The 20,465-nt window shown below is 52.1% G+C and overlaps 2 protein-coding genes across 4 annotated transcripts in view; one reads left to right on the forward strand and one right to left on the reverse strand.

Moving 5' to 3' along the window:
- The first annotated feature begins 702 nt into the window (after positions 1 to 702).
- TMEM191C (transmembrane protein 191C) lies at positions 703 to 3,059 on the forward strand. 2 transcript variants are annotated; one of them, XM_030336939.1, is made up of 10 exons: positions 703 to 857; positions 1,165 to 1,288; positions 1,477 to 1,527; positions 1,677 to 1,754; positions 1,888 to 1,944; positions 2,065 to 2,124; positions 2,277 to 2,341; positions 2,425 to 2,497; positions 2,734 to 2,774; positions 2,855 to 3,059. In XM_030336939.1, the coding sequence occupies exons 1-10, from the start codon at positions 703 to 705 to the stop codon at positions 3,057 to 3,059; spliced, it is 909 nt and encodes a 302-aa protein (XP_030192799.1). The 2 variants fall into 2 exon arrangements, 1 of the variants encoding a protein (XP_030192799.1); XR_004344311.1 differs by lacking the exons at positions 703 to 857; positions 1,165 to 1,288; positions 1,477 to 1,527; ... (2 more) ...; positions 2,734 to 2,774; positions 2,855 to 3,059 and having other exon boundaries at positions 1,866 to 1,944; positions 2,425 to 2,483.
- Positions 3,060 to 11,763: 8,704 nt separating this feature from the next.
- The window catches only part of PI4KA (phosphatidylinositol 4-kinase alpha), a 111,506-nt gene continuing 102,804 nt past the window's right edge, over positions 11,764 to 20,465 (reverse strand). For both annotated transcript variants that reach the window (XM_030292318.1, XM_030292320.1), the window contains exons 44-55: positions 20,329 to 20,458; positions 19,311 to 19,381; positions 18,007 to 18,079; positions 17,851 to 17,921; positions 16,685 to 16,794; positions 16,115 to 16,219; positions 15,897 to 16,022; positions 15,337 to 15,457; positions 14,696 to 14,855; positions 13,842 to 13,931; positions 13,307 to 13,390; positions 11,764 to 12,213 (exon numbers count right to left, since the gene is read on the reverse strand). In XM_030292318.1, the coding sequence (XP_030148178.1) occupies positions 12,162 to 12,213; positions 13,307 to 13,390; positions 13,842 to 13,931; positions 14,696 to 14,855; positions 15,337 to 15,457; positions 15,897 to 16,022; positions 16,115 to 16,219; positions 16,685 to 16,794; positions 17,851 to 17,921; positions 18,007 to 18,079; positions 19,311 to 19,381; positions 20,329 to 20,458 (1,193 nt within the window). In that variant the 3' untranslated portion in view covers positions 11,764 to 12,161. The remainder of the gene's footprint in view (positions 12,214 to 13,306; positions 13,391 to 13,841; positions 13,932 to 14,695; positions 14,856 to 15,336; positions 15,458 to 15,896; positions 16,023 to 16,114; positions 16,220 to 16,684; positions 16,795 to 17,850; positions 17,922 to 18,006; positions 18,080 to 19,310; positions 19,382 to 20,328; positions 20,459 to 20,465) is intronic.

The following is a 20,465-nucleotide window of genomic DNA, read 5'->3' on the forward strand; positions in this document are numbered from 1 at the left end:
TGACCCTGGGATCACGACCTGAGCCCAAAATCAAGAGTTGGAACTTCAACCTTCTTCCTTTTAAGAACATCTTCTCCTTCTTCCTTTAAAGATCTTGCCCATTTACCTGGTAATCATAGTTATTTTAGCATAAGTCCTAAATCATATTTTTTCACTAGATGAGATATCTCTAGACATGCCACCTAATTTTTAAACAGAACACTAATGATTACAAGTTTCCTTTTTGTGATTACTGTAAAGCCTTTAACGAACCATTTAATGCCTAGTGTTTTTTCTTTTTTAATTATTCCCCAAATTTTCAGGAGTGGAATAATTGGGTCAAAAGATCTGATGGATCCTGATATATATTTCCAAGTCTTTTCCACAGGAAAAACTGACCAGTTTGCAAGTTCCATCTTCAATTGGGGAACCAATGTTGTCTCCATTATTCTGCATTAGGTATTAGTATTTTATTAAACTTACTGATCCGATCTTGGCTCTTGCATAACATTTTTTGCGTGAGGGACGAAGCGTGATCCTGCCTGACCCTAGTCTACCGCGGCTCTGGGCGGGGCGGGGGTGGGGGGGGGGTGGGGGGCGTTGGAGGGTGCGCTGTGCTCGGGCGCCCCCTGTCGCCCATTGTGACGCCGGTCGCGTGCCGGATTCCCTAGGCGAGCAGCGGCGGCGGCGGCGGCGGCGGCGGCGGGGCAGAGCCCCTAAACCATGGCCGAGTCACAAGAGCTGCTGCTGCAGCTGCAGAAGGACAACCGCGACGGGCGACTACGGAAGCAGGAGCTGGAGGAGCTAGTGCGGGGGCTTGAGGCCGAGAGCGAGAGCCTCACCGGGCGCCTGCAGGACCTGCGGGAGCGTGAGCGCAGGTGCGAGGGAAGCGGGGCTCAATGGGGACGAGGCGGGCGCGCGAGGGTCAGTACTACGGGTGGTGGCACCCAGGCCTGGGCAGAGCGGCTGGCCGGCCCGTCGGTTACGCCTCCCCGCAGGGCCCGAACCTCCGCTCTAAGCCGGCGGGACCTGGAAGATCTACTCAGGGGACCCACGAAGGGGAGGGTGCGGCGACCCGGCGCGGGCTTCCTCAGCCTCACTAGTAACTGGCCTTTCCCGGCGGTTGCGGGAGTCTGAACACCCGCCGCCTCCCTCGGTGGCACCGCCTCAGTTTCCCCTCTGCAGCCTACAGCGGAAGCGAAGCCAGGCGGCGCGGGCCCAGAGAGGGGAGGCGCGCGAGGCGGCGCGGGAGCGCGCGGAGCGCGCGCGCGCGCTGCTGGAAGCGGCGGAGCAGCACAAGCAAGACTTGGTGGGGCCTGGGCCTCGACTGGGGCTATGCCTGCGGAGAGGGCGGGGCCCTAAATAGGACCCGGGCAGGGTCCGGACCCAGTTTGGGGCCGTTCCGATGCTGGGACCCCGCCCCGACTGGGGTAGGGCCAGCAGCGGAGCCTGGGGTCTCTGAGAGGCCCAGACTGCCCCCCTCAACCCTATCCACAGGAGCAACACAACCGGCAGTTGCAGGAGCAGTGGGAGGAGCTGTCAAGTCAGGTACAGTCAGGAGGCGGCCTTGGTCTCTAGCTTTCCCTAGGAAGTCCCGTTGTAGTCCTCGCCCCGGTTTTTACCCTGTCCCGGCCTTTAAGGACATCCCCTACCCCTTGAAGCCCCGCAAAACCCGTCCTCACAAGACCCATCCCTAGCTCTTCTACTACGGAGGGGAACAACTGAGTCAACAGCGCGCAGAACAGCAACTCGGGACCCAACTGATGGCTTTGCAGGTGTTTGGGTGGGGCCCCCAATGCCGGAGCGGCGGTGCGAGCAGCTCCCTGAGGGGCGGGGGTGGGCCAAGAGGACGCGTGGGTGGGGTTCCGGGAGTGCTGGGCTCCTGACATTCCTTGGATCCGTCGGAAGAAACAACTGGAGGTGGTGGAGGCCAAGCACGCCAAGCAGGCCGAGGGCCTGCGGCAGGTGCGAGCGAAGCTGGGGTTTGAGGGAGAGTGTCGGTTTCGAGTGTGGGTGGAGCCTGGGCAGGTGCAGGATGGAGAGGGGTTATTATCCCAAGTCTCATCAGGGCCCCCCACATCCCAGGGCGTGCAGCGGACGGAGGAGGCTTGGGCCAGCTTTCAGGAGCAGAGCGGAGTCCTGCAGGTACGACCCCCCTCAGTCCCAAGAGCAGCTCACCTCCGACTCCACTGTGGCTCCCACTCCTCCACCCCCAGAGCTGCTCCTCTCTCTCCCCGCCCCACCCCACCCCCAGATCTCCTCTGCGAGTCCTGGGGCCTTACTCCCTCCCCGTCCAGGAGCTGCAGGGAAAGGTGATGGAGGCGGCGGCTACGCTGGACGCCTCGAGGGGCGGCCGGGAACTGTAAGGGGTTCAGGACTGTGGGGGTAAGGTGGGGTGGCTGTGGAACCGAGGCAGATCGTCCACCTCGATGCCCTTCCCGGCAGGTGCGACTCCCAGCCTCGACGGATGCAGGACTGCGCGGGCTCGCTCATGGAAGAGGTGGCCAAAGCTGACTGTGTGAGCGCGGGCCCTGGGCGGGGCGCGCTGGAGTCGGGACCCAACACATGGGAGATACCCACACCCACGGGGTCCCACCTGCCCTCGAGGGCCCGCCCCCCGACGGAATCGCAACCCCCGTACCCGCCCTGCGGGAGACTGGTCCCCTACGATTCCCTCCCGCTCCTTGAGAGACCCGGACCTCGCGGCGCCCTCCGCTCCGGCGCTGAGCTGGACGCTGCTCCGTCTTTCCGTAGGAGAGGCGGCTTTTCGGCGGCACCTGCGGAGCGGGCCTCAGGTGAGCCAGTGGCAGGCGGCGGGCGCGCTGGGCGTCTTGCCCGCCACTGCCCGTCTATCCGTCCGTCCTTGGGTCCGCAGGCTGTGGGGTCTGGGCGCGCTGCAGACGCTGCTGTTGCTCCCGCTTGGTTTCCTGGCGCTGCCTATGCTCTGCCTGATGCTGGTGAACCCCTCCGCCCTCCGCGGGGGGCTCCCGCGCTTCGACTTGGACGCAGCCTTCCGCGGTTTGCGCTACACTCTGTCCCCGCTGCTCCAACTGCGCGCGCGCGGCCTGCTGCCCGCCTAACGCGCATCATGCCGGCCGTGGCCACAAGCACTAAGCACTTCTGTCTCCTGTGTGGTTTCTGGGCGCCTGGGGGGAGGCCGAGGGGAGACTCCTGGGGTGGGGGGTGTAATGTGTCGCTCGGCCCAGCGGCCCTGGCACCTCCGGCGCAGAGGGTGCTGGGCCTTCCAGGCGGTGCTTAAGTTTGCAGAGGCTGTCCCGGGCGCCTCTCCGCGGAGCCCGCGACTCGGGAGTGAGCAGGGTGCGTCCTCGTCTGACACCGGCGCCTTGGGCTGGCTCGCACCAAGGAGCTCCCGGGAGGGGTCCCCTTTCCTGCAGCCCCTGCTGCCACGCCTGAGCCAACTCGGAAGTTGGCCAGTATCTTTTGCTAAACTTGCTTTTTCCCTGCTAGTAGCCTGGGGGTTGGGGGAGCAGGCCGGTCAAGTCCTCTCCGTGGAGATCCGTGGTTCCTCTGGCCCGGCTGCTTGGGGGTGATTTAGTTCCCCACAGTACCTCTTGTTTTTTTTTCAGGGTCGGTTCTTCTTGGTGCGGGTTCGGGCATTCCTCTCCTGTGGTCCGCCCCGCTTTCCGGGAGTCCCAGCCCTGCTGGCAGTGTACGTGCAGCTCACCACTGCAGTCTTTGTGAGAACTCGTCTTTTTACTCATGTGAAATGCTCTGCTTAGTGGAAATGATGAACCTTGAGTTTCATTTTGCCCTACTTTTACCCGTTACATTTTTTGGTAGTAAAATTGTTCCGTGTATCTCCTTGTTGCCGGCGCGGCACACAGGTTTTTGCTGTGGCCTCCAAATAATCGTTTTCTTATTGATTTGTGGGTGTTTTTTTAGTCTTTTGGGAGTTAAATTTGTTTATGTAATCCTGTGTATAAAATTCTATCAAATTTAAGACTTAACGTGCTGTGTCCTAAATGGATTTCATTCTTGGGGTGCCTGGGTGGCTTGGTTGTGTTTGACACTTGCCTAGGAGTTGTAAAGATATTCTCAAACGATGGCTTATTTTTTTTAATTTATTTTTAATTTTTTAAATTTATTTATCTATTTTTAGAGAGAGAGAGAGAGAGAGAGAGGGAGAGAGAATTCCAAGCAGGCTCTGCACAGTCAACACACAGCCAGTCACAGGGCTCAAACTCACCAACTGTGAGACTACGGATGATGTTAGCTTAAATCAAGAGTCCTGTGCTTAACTCAGCCAACCAGGTGTCCCTCTCATACCTTACTTTTAAAAGAATTTTATTTTGAGAGAGAGAGGGAGAGAGAGAGAGAGAGAGAGAGAGCGAGCGAGCGAGCACGCGTGGGGGAGGGGCAGAGAGAGAGAATCCCAAGCAGGCTCCACACTGTCAGCACAGAGCCCAACGCAGACTCAAACCCACTAACCTTGAGATCATGGCAAGAAATCGAGTCCAGCGCTTAACGGACTGAGCCACCCAGGTGCCCCCCCTTTAATACTTTTAATTGTGTAAACATTTTGTTTAGCCATTCATTATAACATTTTGTTGCTAACCATTTTGTTTATTCATTCATGCATAGATGGCCATTTGGGTTGTTTCCACCCTGTGGTTGTGGTAAATAATGCTTCTGTGAACAAATATTTGAGTCTCTGCTTTCACTTCTTTTGGGTGTGTACACAGAAGTGGAATTGCTCGATTAGTAGTACTGTGTTTGATTTTCTGAGGACCTGCTCTACTCTGTTCCACAGTGGCTGCTGCACTTTACATTTCCACCAGCAGACCACAAGGGTTCCGATTTCTCCACATCCTCACCAACATTGGTTTAAGTTTTAAAAATAAGGAAAAATGCATGCCTTAGTTGGTTGAGGGTCCAACTTCCATTCAGGTCATGATCTCACGTGAGGTGGAGCCCCACATAGGGCTCTAGGCTGACAGTTCAGAGCCTGCTTGGGATTCTGTTTCTCTCCTTCTCCCACACTCATGCTTTCTCTCTCTCTAAATAAATAAACTTTAAAAAATTAAAAATAATAGCCATCTTCATGAGTGTGATTTTCTTTTGCTTTCAGTTTTTAGGCATTGCATTATTTTTTTTCTTCCAAGTTTTTTATTTATATTTGTCTTTATTTTTTATAGCTTATAATTACAGAATCAAATCCATGAAAGAAGATGTTTTGGGGAAGTCTAGCTTTTATCCCTGTGCCCTCTACCCTCTTGCCTGCATTCCCTTAGAGGAAACATTTGATTGTTTTAATGGACTCTTCTTTTTTCCCCTTAGCTAAGTGAAATATATCCAGTCACAACCTCTTCCCTCTTCCCAGTCACAACCTGTTCCCTTCTTAGGTGAACACATGGACTTCTCTGCTCCTCTTTTAGCAGCTGGCTTTGAGCAGTGTCAGAGAAGTGGTGTCCTTTACTGAACTGCAATGACATGGGTGGATTCCTGTGATTTGCTATATTACATCAATAACTCAATGAGGAGCCTTCTGCTAACACTTTTCTGTATTTTTCCAGATAGTCTTTGAGATGGATTCCTAAAAATGGGATTGTGGGTCAAGGCTGGCTCCATACAGGATAGTGCTGGAGACCTGCCCTTTCCATTCCCACCATCACTGGATATGTCCCCTGTTGTCACACTGGGGATTTTTGTCAGTCTGAGAGGTGAGAAATGGCACTTCAGTGCAGTTTTAATATGCATTTATCTTATGATCAAGGTTAAGGAGCCCTGTGTGGGGCTCAAACTCACGACCCTGAGATCCAAGACCTTAGCTGAGATCAAGAGTCAGATGCTTAACCAACTGAGCCACCCAGGCACCCCAAAGTTAAGGATATTTTTATATTTAAGTGCCAGTTACCTTTCTTTTTCTGTAAACTACTCATATCATTTGCGTATCTGAAAAATGTAGGATTGTAGGGTTTTCTTCTTCCTCGGTTGGCATTTTCACTTTGAGATCTTTACTGTTTGTCTTTTACTTTGTTCATGGTGTTTCTTTTGCTATCCATACACTGGTTGTAACATTGTACCTGCCTGTATTGATTCTGGATTTTGGTTAGGAAAGTTCTCCTCACTTCTAGGTTATTGAGGAAACTTACCCATGTCGTCTAACATTTGCATAGTTTTATTATTATTTTTTCAAGTAATCTCTATGATCAACGTGGGGGCTGGAACTCATGACCCTAAGATCAAGAGTCAGACACTCCTCTGATTCAGCCAGCCAGGCACCACTTGCATGGTATCTTAGTTCACATTTCAACCTCCAGTCCATTTCAGACTTAACTATGGTTTATGATGTGAGGATCTTTTGCACGTCTGTAGAAATTTTAGACTCGGCTTGTCAATTCTCATAAAAATGTCTGGGAAGTGAATGCACCGAATTTAGAGATCAATTTGCAGGGACTTCAGTCTTCTAGTCTTCAAACATGATGTCTCTGTCCAGTTTTTACTTCTCTCAGCAATGATCTGTATTTTTTTAGTGTGACGGTCTCGCACATCTTTACTTTTAGCCCTAGATATTTAATTTTTTAAAATTGTTTTAAAAATTAAAAAAATTAACTTTTTAAAAAAATTTAATATTTATTTTGAGAGACAGTGAACAGGGGAAAGATAGAGAGGGAGACATGGAATCTGAAACAGGCTCCAGGCTCCTAGCTGTCAGCACAGAGCCTGACACAGGGCTCGAAACTACAAACCATGAGATCATGACCTGAGCTGAAGTCAGATGCTTAACAGCCACCCAGATGCCCCAAAAATTAAAAAAAAATTTTAAAAAATGTTTATTTATTTTTGAAAGAGAAAGAGAGAGTGCAAGCAGGGGAGGGGTGGAGAGAGAGAGAGAGAGAGAGAGAGAGAGAGAGAGAGATCTGAAGCAGGCTCCAGGCTTTGAGCTGTCAGCTGTCAGCACAGAGCCCGATGCAGGGCTCGAACCCACAAATTGTGAGATTATGACCTGAGCCAAAGTCAGACGCTTAACCAACTGAGCCACCCAGGCGCCCCTCAGTATTTTATGTTTTTGAATGCTATTAAAAATGGTGAAGATTTTTTAAAATTTCATTTTCCAACTGCTCATTGGTAGCATATAGAAATACAACTGACCTTTGTATATTGACCTTGTGTACTGCGATATTGCTGAACCCCCTTAGTTCCCTGAGCTTTTCTGTAGATTCTTCAGGACCTTATAGACAATGTTATTGTGCATGAGCAGGATGGTTTCTCTTCCTCCTTTCCAATCTATCAACCACTATCCTTACTGCACTGGCCACACTCTCCCCCAGTACAATGCTATTAGAAGTGGTGATAACGGGCAGGGCACTCGTGTCTTGCTCCAGACCTTGGGGTGGGGGAGGGTACGTCTTGAATATTTCATCGTTAACATGTTAGCTGTGAGTTTTTTTCTCAGATGATCTTTATCAAATTGGAGATGTTTCTTCTTTTTTCTAGTTTGCTATACTAGAAGAGTAGAGTAGTCCATACTGACAGTTGCCCTGTTCCTGTATTTCTATTGCATTTTATTCTATCACACGAATAACCACAGTTATTTATCTATTGTTGAAGGACATTTTGGTCAGTTACAGTTTTTGGTTATGAATAGTGCTCCTCAGAACATTCCTATTTGTGTCTTTCGGTGTACAGATTTTGCACCTGTTCGGTACCTATGTAGGAATGGAATTACTGGGTCATAGAGTAGGAGATTCTCAGCTTTAGTGGACATGTCAGTTTTCCAAAGTGGTTGTAGCAGCTTGCACATCCACCAGCAGCTTCGGAGCATCCTGGTTGCTCCACATGCTCACGACACCTGATATTGTCTTTTCAGACACGCAGGTGGGTTAGTAGGTATCACGTTGTGGCTTTAACTTTCATTTTAAGCTGAACACCTTTTATTATTATTCAATGGCTCAGGATAATCTGTTTTGTGAAATGCCTCTTCAGCTCTTTGTCCATTTTTCTAGTTTGTGTCTTAACTGATTTTTAGTAGTTTCTTATAGAAGTCCTTTGAATAGATACATGTACTGCAGACATCTTTCCAGGTTTGTGGCATGCTTTTTTTTTTTTTAATACTTTTTAAAAGCTGATTTGTTTGCATAATCTCTACACCCCACGTGGGATTTGAACTCATGACCCCAAGATCAAGAGTCACATGTTCTACCGACTGAGCCAGCCAGGCACCCCTGTCGTCCCTTTTCAGATAGTTGAAATTAGTTTTTTTCCTTTTATGATTAGTGCTGGTTTTGGTTCTAAGAAATCTTTGTGTGTCCCAAAGTCATCAAGCCTATATTTTCTCTTCTGTATCTGTATTTTTTCCTAAAAGCCTTAAACTTTACCTTGAACATTCAGCTCTACATTTCACCTGGAATTTTTATGTCTGATGTGACACAGGCAGTGAGGATTATGTTTGTTTTTCTATACTGATATCCAGTTGATGTGACACCATTATTGAAAAGACTATTCTTTCCCTACTGCCCTGCAATGTCTTTATGTATGTGGGTCTATTCCTGGACTTCTCTTCCATTGTAAACCACGTTGTCTCAACTACTGTAGCTTATGGATAAGTCTCGATATCTAGGCTCGTTGGTCTTTTTTTTTTTTTTTTTCTTCAGCGTTTTTTATTTATTTTTTTTGGGACAGAGAGAGACAGAGCATGAACGGGGGAGGGGCAGAGAGAGAGAGGGAGACACAGAATCGGAAACAGGCTCCAGGCTCTGAGCCATCAGCCCAGAGCCCGATGCGGGGCTCGAACTCACAGACCGCGAGATCGTGACCTGGCTGAAGTCGGACGCTTAACCGACTGCGCCACCCAGGCGCCCCAAGGCTTGTTGGTCTTTAAGATCGTAATAGCTGTATTTTGACCTTTGTATTCCCATATAATTTTTAAAAAATATTTGAGAGAGAGAGCACGAGCAGGGGGAGGGTAGAGAGAGAGGGGGAGAGAGAATCCCAAGCAGGATCCAGACCCAGCATCGAGCCCAACATGGGATTCGATCCCACAACCCTGAGATCGTGACCAGAGCTGAAATCAAGAGTTGGGCACTTAACTGACTGAGCCACCCAGGCGCCCTTCCCATATACATTTTAGATGTGCCAGTTTCCACCATAAAACTTTCTGGGATTTTGATTGGTATTTGCAGTGAAACTACAGATCGATTTGGGGAGAATAATCTGTGGGATGTTGAATCTTCCAATCCATGACTATGTTACTCTATTCGTTTAGGTCTTCTCTCAACAATTGTACTTTTCAGTATTTCTTCTTTCATTAGATTTATTTTCTGATATTTGATGTTTTAGGATCCAACTCTAAATGATACGGTTTTCTTTTGTTGTGAGATATATGTTGTACACATACACACACAACTTGACTTTTGTATATGAATCTGTATCCTATCACCTTGACTATAGATATTTATCGATTATCTGGATTTTCACGTACACAAATTCCACTTCTGAGTTTTGTTTTTCCTTTCCAGATTCTTAAACTGTTTCCTTTTATTGTTTGGCTGGGCTGACTAGGGCCTCCAGCACAAGGTCACCCAGTGCTCACCTATAAGCAGGATGGGTTTTTTGCAAACACATCAAGGAAGTTCCTGGTCCTTGGGGCATGGCTTTATTTCTAGTATACCCTATCCCAAGTGTAGACCAAATTTCCCTAATAAACTCCTCAGAGGCATCAGGCTCTTGGGTTGGTCTTTAGTCACCAATGTCATCAAAACAGGGATATTATTGTTCTTAAGACTGATTTATAGGGGCGCCTGGGTGGCTCAGTCGGTTGAGCGGCCGACTTCGGCTCAGGTCACGATCTCGCGGTCCGTGAGTTCGAGCCCCGCGTCGGGCTCTGTGCTGACAGCTCAGAGCCTGGAGCCTGTTTCGGATTCTGTGTCTCCCTCTCTCTGACCCTCCCCCATTCATGCTCTGTCTCTCTCTGTCTCAAAAATAAATAAACGTTAAAAAAATTAAAAAAAAAAAGACTGATTTATAGAACTTAGGTCTTTTAACTTATTTTTTAAGTAGGCGTCACGCCCAATGTGGGGCTTGAACTCACAACCCTGAGGTCAAGAATCGCATGTTCTACTGACTGAGCCAGCCAGGCACCCCTGTTAAGATTATTATTTAAAGAAAAAGAGTAGGCAAGAGGGGAAGAGAGAGAGGGAGAGAATCCCAAGAGGGCTCCATGTTCAGCACAGAGTCTGATGTGGGACTTGATCCCATCACCCTGGGTCATGACCTGAGCTGAAATCAAGAGTCAGATGCTCAACCAACAGATTTATTCGGCCCCCTCTCCTTCACCACCAGTTAAAATTTTTAAATTTGTTTTCAGTCTCTAAAGAGACCTTATTTTCTTGTCAGCTCACAGATTTAGGTTTTCTGCCCAGTATTATAAATAGCGTTTCTAATTTTTCAAGATCTATAGTTTGCCATAATGCCAGAACCGTGTATGTTGCATTTGACTTCCTTTTTAAGGCCAATTTGACAAGTCTTTTCAAGGAGTGTGGTTTGAAATATTTCTACTATGTTTGAATATATTTCTACCATTTTACAATGTGTTTATATCCTGCTTTTTCTATGCTCTCCCCACCCTTATGTTCTGGTTGATCTTTCTCCAAATTACACCCTATTTTCTGGTATCTTTTTAAATTTTTTTTTATATTTTTATTGAAAATATTTTAAATGTTTATTTTAGAGAGTGCAAGCAGGGGAGGGGCAGAGAAAGAGGGAGGGAGACACAGAATCTGAAGCAGGCTCCAGGCTCTGAGCTGTCAGCACAGAGTCTGACACAGGGCTCGAACTCACGGACTATGAGATCATGACCTGAGCCGAAGTCGGACACTCAACCGATTGAGCCACCCAGGTGCCCCTGTAGACTGCTTTTTGAACAGGCTTTGCATGAGGAATGGGGCATGAACCGTGAGATCATGACATGATCATGACAGTGTCCCTGCCCGTCAGGATCATGACATGAGCCAAAATCAAGAGTTGGACGCTTAATCAATCTATCCGGGCATTCCCTTTTGAATTTTTTAACTTACATAATTGGCTTTTTCATACTTTTTTTTTTTTCTTTTTTAAGTAGGCTCCACACCCAACATAGGGCTTGAACTCACAACCCTGAGATCAAGAGTTGCATGCTCTATTGACTGAGCCAACCAGGCACCCCATATTTTTTTTGAATATACTGCTCAGGACTCAACTGTGCTTCCTGAAGCTGAGTATTTATGTTTATCACCAACTCTGGAATCCCACTGGAAGCTGACTGGAGCTTCTTCTTCACAGCTTCCCCTTTTGCTTTATTTTGGTAATTTCATTGTTCTCTGGTTTTCTCTTCATCTAGATCTACTGCTTAAAGTTAAAGATGCTGTTTAAACTTTAGTGACATTTCTAGTTGCCCTGTGTCATCCTCTTCTTTTAGTTTGGGGTCTTCCTATCTGCTTAGAGGGTCACAGTGGGTAGGAGTAGGTGGCTGTTGGGGGCTGGCTGCACAAAGGTTTTTGAGTCCTGGAGCAGAGGCAGGACATGGAGCCACACCTGTGCTGGCAAGAGACACGGATGGGGTGGTTGGGTGGCTTTTAACAGGAGCCGGAACAGAGCAGTTCAGGAAAATGCAGTGTGAATGTTGGTGCATCTGCGCTGTGATGAGTCAGTTGTGAAGTGCATTAACCTGGGCCCCTAGAGGCTTCCTGGTGGGCTGCACTCCGGGTGGGAGAGGGAACACTGCCCTGCTCCCTTCCCAGCATATCCAGGAATCACCCCTCAGCTGAAGGTACACCTGGCACTCCACACTTTTGCTGGTTTTTATTTTGTTCACATTGGTTAAATCTTAAGTTGAATATAATTTTTTATACACAAGAAAATACTTCATGTACCTAGGGAATGTGTTGGGAATGTGTCCAGTGCAAATGAATTATTCACACCCATGCAGAAAGTGTCACCAGAGGATTGTCAGTCATCTCAGTCTCACGTGTCACATGTGGGTTACACTAGGAAGGAATGGATTGCCAGGCTCTGCATGGTGGACTTTTGTCCTATAAAAATAATTCCAATGGATGGAATGATGGGGCCACCAGCAGTTCACCCCCTTTGACCACGCACAGCAGCCAGGGTGGGGCTGTGCTCTCTCAGCTCTATGATTGTGGGATGGCTGGGGGGTGGCCATGATAGCTGGTCCAGCTCCACCCTCAGTAGGGGATGTCGTTCTGATAGTACTGGATCATGTCGTAGGTCCGGCTCCTGGAAGGAGAGTGGAGGGAAGCTGTAAGGAGACTGTCTCGGGTCTGGGTCCCTCTCCCCGCTGCGTCCTTCATGTCTGCCTGGAGAGCTGCATTGGGGAAGTGCCCCTTTTCTCCTCTCTGAAGGTGCAAATGCAAAATCGCAGACCCTCTAGCCTCCCTGCCAGCCTCTCTTCTAGGGACACTCTTTTCCCCACCTGTGACAATGACTGTGTGAGCTCCTTTCTGCTGTCTCCTCCTGGGCCTCCTCAGCCAAACACCACTCTGCCCCACACTCTGGTAGGGGAAGTGTTAGCCAAAGATACTCCGTGTCCCCAGACATAGTGAGTGACTCTGCCCCCTGGCCTGCCACGTGGCATGCAAACGACAGCTCATTCTCCTCCTGTCACACCCCGCAACCCACGCCCGTCCTACTCTGCCAACAAAACAATCGAGACCTCCCTCGTCCTGCCTTTTACACCCCTCTTGTCATGTTCCTCATGCTTGCCCTTGAGCTGCCTCCTGTTCCTCTGCTCCTGTTAGGCCCACCCCAGCCGGCTCGCCGTCTTCCTTGGGTTCCATGTCTGCACCTCCCAGAGGGGAAGCTTGGCTCCCCGACTGCCCAGGTGCTTAGCCGCTCTGCCTTCAGAACTGGAACCCACCTCTTCTCATGGCTCCACTATCATAATGGCCAATTGGCCTGTCTCCACCCTGGGCCACCTGTCACTGCCCAGGCAGCAGCATGAGGAAGGTGTGGGGAAGCAGGGGTGGGGCTGAGGCCTCTTCTGCTCCTCAGCCAGCCCACTGGGCTGTGCTCGCCTCCTTGCATGCTCTTTGCACCAGCAGCTTGCTTGGCCTCGCAGGCTGGGTCCCAGGTGGGCACGGTTTCTGGCCTTTAGGCCTCTGTTGGGTGTTCCCCTCAGCATATCCCTGGCCCCTCTAACCCAGTACCCTGTCACTCCATGAGGGCTCCCTTCAGGAGTTGTGGTACAGAGTACCCTGGGACAGCAGCATCTTCGTCACTTTGGCCCAGGCGTGGCCCCACGCAAGGTGCCTGGAGAACATTGGTGTGTGGCAGTGGGCTCCGGAGGGGAAAGTGGAAGGGGGAGACTCACCTGTTACTGAGGAAGCAGCTCTGAATGACCTTCATGATGAAGTTTGCAGCCTCTCTCTCGGTCATGTTGGGGCTGAACCTGTGCCTGGGGGGCAAGGGCTGTGTCAGGGCTGTCCCCTGCCACCTGTGGAAACTGCTCCCTCTAGGCTACTCTCCCGTGGGATGCGGTCTTGCTAACAGACCACTTAGCATTTGTGGGAATTTGTTCCCTCCTGGGAATAGCTGTAAGGGGGAGGGGCACTGTTCCCAGCTGGCTCTGGAGGGCCTGTCCCCTTCCCCAGCAGAGCCTAGGGCTAAGCCGCTGCAGCCTCAGGCTGGAGGTAAGGCCTGGCACTGCATCCTTGAGAAATGAAGGGATACCTGGAACATCTGCAGCCTGGTGCAGTGACAGCGCCTCACCAGGAACCCTGTCTGCTCTGGGGTTCTGAGGAGAGCACTTGGCCTTGATAATGATCACATTTACCAGCACTTGAGAGGCTCCCACCTTGAGGGGACAACTGCCCCCCAAATGGCCTGCGCATCTGCCCAGGACCTACTTCAAGAGCTTGATTGTCTGGCCACGGAAGCAAGGCAGGCCCGTGTCCAACATGAGAGTGACCAGAGAGACAACTGCATCCATGTAGGGCCTGTGGAGAGACAGGGAGGGAAGGGGAAGGAGGCTGGCCTGAGCAGGGTGGCCTTGCCTGCACTCCTGCAGCCCAGCCACCAACCAACAGCTGCACGTGTCGGCCCACCTCCCTGCAGCTGCCAGGTGGGGGCTGCTCACACATCCTTGAATGGGCTGAGCATCCTGTCCCGGTCTGCCCACCTGAGGCCTCTGGCCACGGTTTCTGTGCCTGGCTGAGGAAGCGCAGGCATGCAGGGCAAACATACCCTGACCCTCCTTTTCTCGTGGGGCAGGTGCACTGAGTGGGCGTGACACAGGCTCCAACAGACTCTGGGTTGGAGTCCAGGCTGCTGTGTGGCCTTGGCTCTGTGACACTCTGAAGCCAGGACAGTAAGTCTTCAGGGTGCAGCTGGGAGGTGGCAGATGCTCACACTTGGGTGAAGGGGTGAATGGCGTGCTCACAGTGAGGAGCCCAAGGTGTTGCCAGGCAAGGCCACACCCAGGAGACTACAAAATGTGGACACTGACACCCGGAGCACTGACACCCAGAGCAGAGACACTGGCACAGGTGGGCAGAGTGGTGATGGGAAGGCAAGGCCCAGGCTGCCTGGACCAGCAGGCATCCTCTCGAACCTGCCTTGCTCTCTCTGAACGGCAGTCCCTCGATCCACAAAGGAGCCTGAGACGGCCCCATGGGACCTCTGAGGGATCTTGCAGGACAAGTGGCACCCAGGACTGGTGCCTGACCACCCTCCTCCCCACTGGCCCCTCCCTGGGGCTCACCGCACAGCCAGGTAGCCACGGACACACATCTCCATGAACCATTTGAAGGGCGTGGCCTCCATCTTGCCCCCCATGATCATCACCATCTCATCGGTCAGCTTGATGTCTGGTTCCCAGCCAAGGTTGCCACCCGGTGAGCTTTCAAACATGAAGCCAAAGTCTGCAAAACCCCCAAAGCCATTCGTGACAAGATCAGATGACAGGGCAGAGATATGGGCGTGCTTCAGCCAGGGCTTGGAGCCACAGGCTCCCCACATCCCACAAGCTGGCCACAGGCCATGTTTTCTTGGAGATGGTAGGGGCAGTGGGGCGGGGGGGGTGACAGCAGGCAGGAGAGAAAAGAGGTTATGGAGGTGGGGAGCCAGGCTGGAGCGGAGATGAGGCTGGCCCCGGGGCTAGATGAGCTGTTCTCTCCCTGGTTCCAGTTTTCAACCCCAGAGTGCCCCATGCACTGTGGTACCGCTGCTACTCGCCCCCACAGCCTAGTGGCCAACAGCTCTGGTCTCAAAGCTGGACTTGAACCCTGACTGGCTGGGTGACCCGAGCATGCTTGGCTCCTCTGTGCGATGGGGATTGGTGTCCTGCCCTGGGCTCTAGGGGGTGAAGGGAGAGGAGGAGGGTGGCTCTGGGAGCTGGCTGACCGATGTGGATGATGTGGCCCTTCTTGTCCAGCATGATGTTGCCGTTGTGCCTGTCCTTGATCTGCAGCAGGAACAGCAGGAGGCTGTAGGCAGCCATGCTCCGGATAAAGTTGTAGCGAGCCTGTGTGGAGAGGGCCCAGGTGCTCACGGATGGCCCTAAGGCTGTACCTCCCAGGACCTTTGGGCATCTTCCTGCCTTGTTCCTGGGACCCCAGGGCCTACAGGTGTTCTCTGGGCTCTTGTTTCTAGCCTTGGAGGTAGAGCCCAAATCAGCAGGCCAGATCTTGGGAACAGGAGTGACAAGTGACTGCGTCTGGGGGTTTAGGGGTTTAGCCCCTTCCTCCCACACCCACGAATTTGCTTTCTTCTGGGGAGTCCATTTCAAGGTTCCTTTGAATCCCAAAGAAGGTTATGAGGTGCCCTTGTTTTACCCCCAAACGTACAAGGACTCAGAAAAGCAGGGAAAGTGGGAAGCAGGGTGCTGGCCCATAAGCAGTGCTGGGAATGGTGGGATGGAGAGCACAAGCAACCTCTGGTCTGGGGGCTGCCCCGCTGGTCACCTGCTGGAAGGCCAGGGTGGACTCGTCCCCATACTGGCGCGTGAAGTAATCATACATGCCGAAGTCCGTCTGGCGGCCCAGCTGGTCCCGAGAGGTACAGTCGGGGATGCACTCAATCACTCCGCACTGGAGAGGAAGGGCCAGGTGCTGAGGCCTGCAGGCAGGAGCTGTCTTGGCCTAAGGCATCGGGAACACCCCCTGGGCTCCTGGGAACTTACCCCAGGGGCGGTGGCCACCACCCGGTATGGGAAGACAAAGAGGTCCAGGCCAACCAGCTGGAAGATATTCTTGAAAAGGTCAATAATCTGCAGGGCCAGCATATCCTGGAGACCAGGGAAACAAGGGGTGGTCAGCTGGCCGCCTCCTGTGCTCTAGTCCACATGACTGCTAGCAGCCCTGCCAGTGAAGAGGGAGAGAGGGAAGGAGAGAGGGAAGGAGAGAAAGGGAGGCCATGGCCAAGCAGGAGTCTGGAGCATCTGGCCTCACTGCATACCATGCTGGGCTGGGCTCTGACCACTGGGCACCGGGCTAGACTAAGGCCATGCTGTCTAGTGGGGGATGCAAGTCAGGAGTGCCTGTCCTCCAAGGCAGTTCCCGCTGGGCGGCCAGGGGATGGGCAGTGGGTGGGAGCTGCTGGAGAGACCCCTGGGTTTGGCAGAAAGCCCTGGTTTCCTCTGTGGCACCTCAACCCAATGTGGGAAACAAAGATTGTGGTTCAGCATGTGAGGTGTGACCCCTAAATGCACCCGGAGCCTTAGGAAGAGGGCAGGCCTGGCCCCACTCACTACCTGTCGGCAGTCATCTCCCACTTTGAAGATGGCCGCCTGCCATGAGATCTTTTGGCCATCAGCCTCCTGTGTGCCACACTCGTCGTCAGAGTCTGAGCGGCACCGAAGACCTGTGTGTGGGCGGTGGAGAGGAAGCCAGTTAGCCTGGAGGCAGGGAGAGGCCCTCCGGGCCAGGGCAAGTCCTGCTCACCTGCCTGGAACCCTGGGAATCTTGGGGATTGTCTCTGCAAAGCCCCAAGGAGGCCAAATGAGGCCCAGCAGACAACTGGGGTCAGCAGATGGAGCCACGGGGCCAGGGATCTCTTCTGAAGAATGTTTAGGCTTAGATGGAACTGAAGATAGAGCCCCTTTTTCATTGGAAATGGGGATCCAGGTGTGCCTGGGATCAGCAGAGGGCACTATGAACTGGGGGGCAGAGGTGTGTGTCTGTCTGCATCCTGGGGTGCCTGGGAGGACCTGGGGGCCAGAGTGCAGGGAAGGCCATGGAAGGCATGTCCCCATACTGGCAGGGGACCACACCTCCTATTCTAAAATTCATGCCCACTCAAAACTGCAGAATGTGACCTTTTTTGGAAATAGTATCTTTGCACATGTAGTCAAGTTACTGAGGGTTAGGGTGGGCCCTTATCCAATGACTGGTGCCCTTATCAGAGCAGGGAAATCTGGACACGGGGACACAGGGAGAAAGCCTTGAGAAGACAGAGGCAGAGGTCGGAATGACGAAGATGCCAAGCATCACCAAAACTTGCCAGCAACCACCAGAAGCTGGGAGAAATACACGGAACAGATTCTACTCATCTTCAGAAGGAGCACGGCTTGGCCGACACCCCAATGTGGCACTTCTGGCCTCCAGAACTGTGAGAGAATAAATTTCTGTTGGTGAAGCCACCCAGGCTGTGTAACCTGCACGGCACCCCCCAAAGCTCTGGGCTACTCAGCCTCAGGAAGGTGCCTCCTGGACTCAATGGCTGACCTGGGGCCGGTCTCCAGGTGTCTCTGTCACCGTATATAAGCTCTGTGCCATTCCTGAACAAGGGCTCAGACCCAGCGTGGATGGATGTCATCTTTCACAGGGAGCTGGTAATAAACTAAATATGCCCCCTAAAACTGGCATCATCCAGAGAAAACACTTAGATCCCAAACCGTGTCAGAGTTTCTTCACTGACCTTCTTTTTCGAGTTCACTAACACCACATCGTTTCACCTTAAACTTAGCCAGATACGGGGCTTTTGCAGCACTGCAAAACAACAGAAGGAACATGGGTGCTGGAGCAAATGAGAACTTTGTGCAAGGGAACTGCCGAAAGACAGGTGGCCTCTCACCTCTGCATGGGTGTCCCGGACTTGTAGTCGATGTCCAATACGATGGCCTCGGGGTTGCTGGGCAGGTAGCAGCCTGTGCAGGGACAGAGGGCGAAGTTACAGGGAGCCCCAAAATGACTCCCTGCCCCCAGATGGGGCTTCTAGGTCCTCATCTGAGGCACCGATATTTTATCCTGTGGCCATTACAGGTCCATCCTCCCTGATCTGTGGTCTTTTCCTGGACCCTTCCTGATATCTAACAAAGGAGCTGCCACCTCCCAGGAGACACTTCTCCAGGAGGACACACCAACACTCAGCTTTACAGACTTAGCACACTGCTCCTCGGGGCCCCACTGGCCGACCAGTGCCAGGTGGGGAGCTGCCTGCTCTTACAGGGCATGTGCAGGAGCTTTCTACCCTGCCTCCATTTACCTGGAACACCCTCAGTTCTTACACTCACCCACTGGCTGTAGCTCCCCTCTCTCAGCACACATGTCAAGTAGGGAGGACAAGAGAAAGCCTATTCCTGGTCAAGGAACTGGCAGTTCCCCTGGGGGGCTGCGGTGTGCTCCCTGAGACCCAGGAAGCGGGGGAGAGATCCTGGCTAGGGAGTGGGCTTCTAGGAGAGGCCCTGACACAGGAAGTCCTGGGACTCCTGGGAAGCAAAGCGAGGCCTTGCTGTGGGGTCAGGTGGGCTTTGCCACCAGGGGAAGGAGGGGCAGAAGGAACATGCTGTTCCCTCAATGCCCTCACACCGTCCTTCCCTGGCCAGTTCTGGTCTCTCTCCCAGAAGCACAATCTACTGCTCTGCCCTGGAGTCCTGGCTGGCTCCCCAGTGCCTCCAGGACAAGACCCGGCAGCATGGGCTGCAAGGGTCTGGGAGCCTGCTGACCAGGGAAACTGCAGCCTGTGTGGACGTTGAGCTTCTTTGAGCTGATCTACTGTTTACACTGGGCAGGGCAGGTGGCTCAACAAGGGTCAAGGAAAGGTCAGCCAGTGTGGGCACCCTCAGCCCAGTACACCTGTGACACTCCCACCCATGCCTACAGTCTGTGCAGCCTGTGTTGCTCCTATTCCACTGGAGTTCAGGAAATTTCTAGAATCATGGCTGCCAAGGACAGTGTCTAGGCTTTAAGAAAAACAGAAAGCAACAAGGAAGATAAAGAGTATCTGCTGAGAAGTAGCTCTCAGCTCACCAGGGGCAGATTATGGAGAGGGACACCAGTGCCCCAGGGCCCAGGCTCATGTGGGCTGGCCGCCTCCCTGATCCCGGTGCCTACCCACACTGCCCACCCACAGGAAGAGGCCCATCTCATCCTGCTCACCAGGCTGCACTTTTACTTCAGACAGAGCCGACAGGCATGCTTTCTTTCTCTCGTCGCCTTTAGGGTAGGGCCTGAGAAACAGGACAGAAATGCTTTGCTTTGTCTCTGCAGGAACTGGCCTCTGGGGCTTCTGGGGGACAGCCCAGAGCCCCTCCTGTCTGATTCTCCTTTCCTCTCCTCGTAGTTCTAGCTACTACTGAAGGCTCTGCTAGACCAGTTCTTCCCGGACCAGGGTGGAGTTTTCTGGCTGTCACTGCCCCTTGCCTGTGTGGGGTGTGTGTATGTTGCTGTCAGAGGCACACAGGGGACACAGTTGGCTCTGGGGTCTATGCTCAAGTGCTGGCTCTGTTGTTTACTTGCAGCATGACCTTGGGCAGGCCCCTTTGTCTTTCTGCATCCCTAGGATGAGGATGACAGGGTAAAGTGGAATCAGGTGCCTGACATGATGCCCAGGAAATACCACCTCCCACTCCTTTATTTTTGCGGGCTAGAAGCTGCTGCACCACCGCTCTACTTAGTACCAGGCCCAGAAAAGGGCCTCAGGGCACACAGCCTAGGTCACTTGGTGACCAAGGTGCCAGGGAACAGCCCACGGAATGAGGCACTTGAGAAAACAGGAAGCCAGTGCTCCCCCTGCCAGGGCCTCTCCCAGGCACTTGGCCAGTTGACTCCAGGGCCCTGTCCCACATAAACTGGCAGTGCCACAGATGCCCCAGGATGGCATGAGCCCTCACAAATGGATGGCCCAGGAGGTAAATCAATAAAACAACATTGGGAGTTACAAATGAGTCTGGTTTTCCCAACACTCTTCAAAACTTGGAGAGAGCAGAGTGGCTTCAAGTTAGGGGACAGTATCTAGAATGAAAGATATGTTTTCTGAAATTTGCAAGGCTGTGCATTTTGCTACACTTTCAAGAGACTTGAATTGCCAGGGCAGTGATTCCCAACCCTGGCTGTTCATTAGAACCAGTGCGGGCCCTCCATGCAATTCCCACAAGCCAGGACTGATGCCACTTACTTGATGATAGCAGACACGTTGGTGATCTTGTTAAAGAAATCAAACTCCCGCTGGTAGAAGTCCTTGGCTGGGCCTGACAAGGAGCCTGTGATCTCCTCCACTAACTGCTCCAGGAGGTCGCCGATGTCAGCTGGCAG

The sequence above is a fragment of the Lynx canadensis genome, chromosome D3 (genome assembly GCF_007474595.2).
Source record: "Lynx canadensis isolate LIC74 chromosome D3, mLynCan4.pri.v2, whole genome shotgun sequence".
NCBI classification, from domain to species: domain Eukaryota; kingdom Metazoa; phylum Chordata; class Mammalia; order Carnivora; family Felidae; genus Lynx; species Lynx canadensis.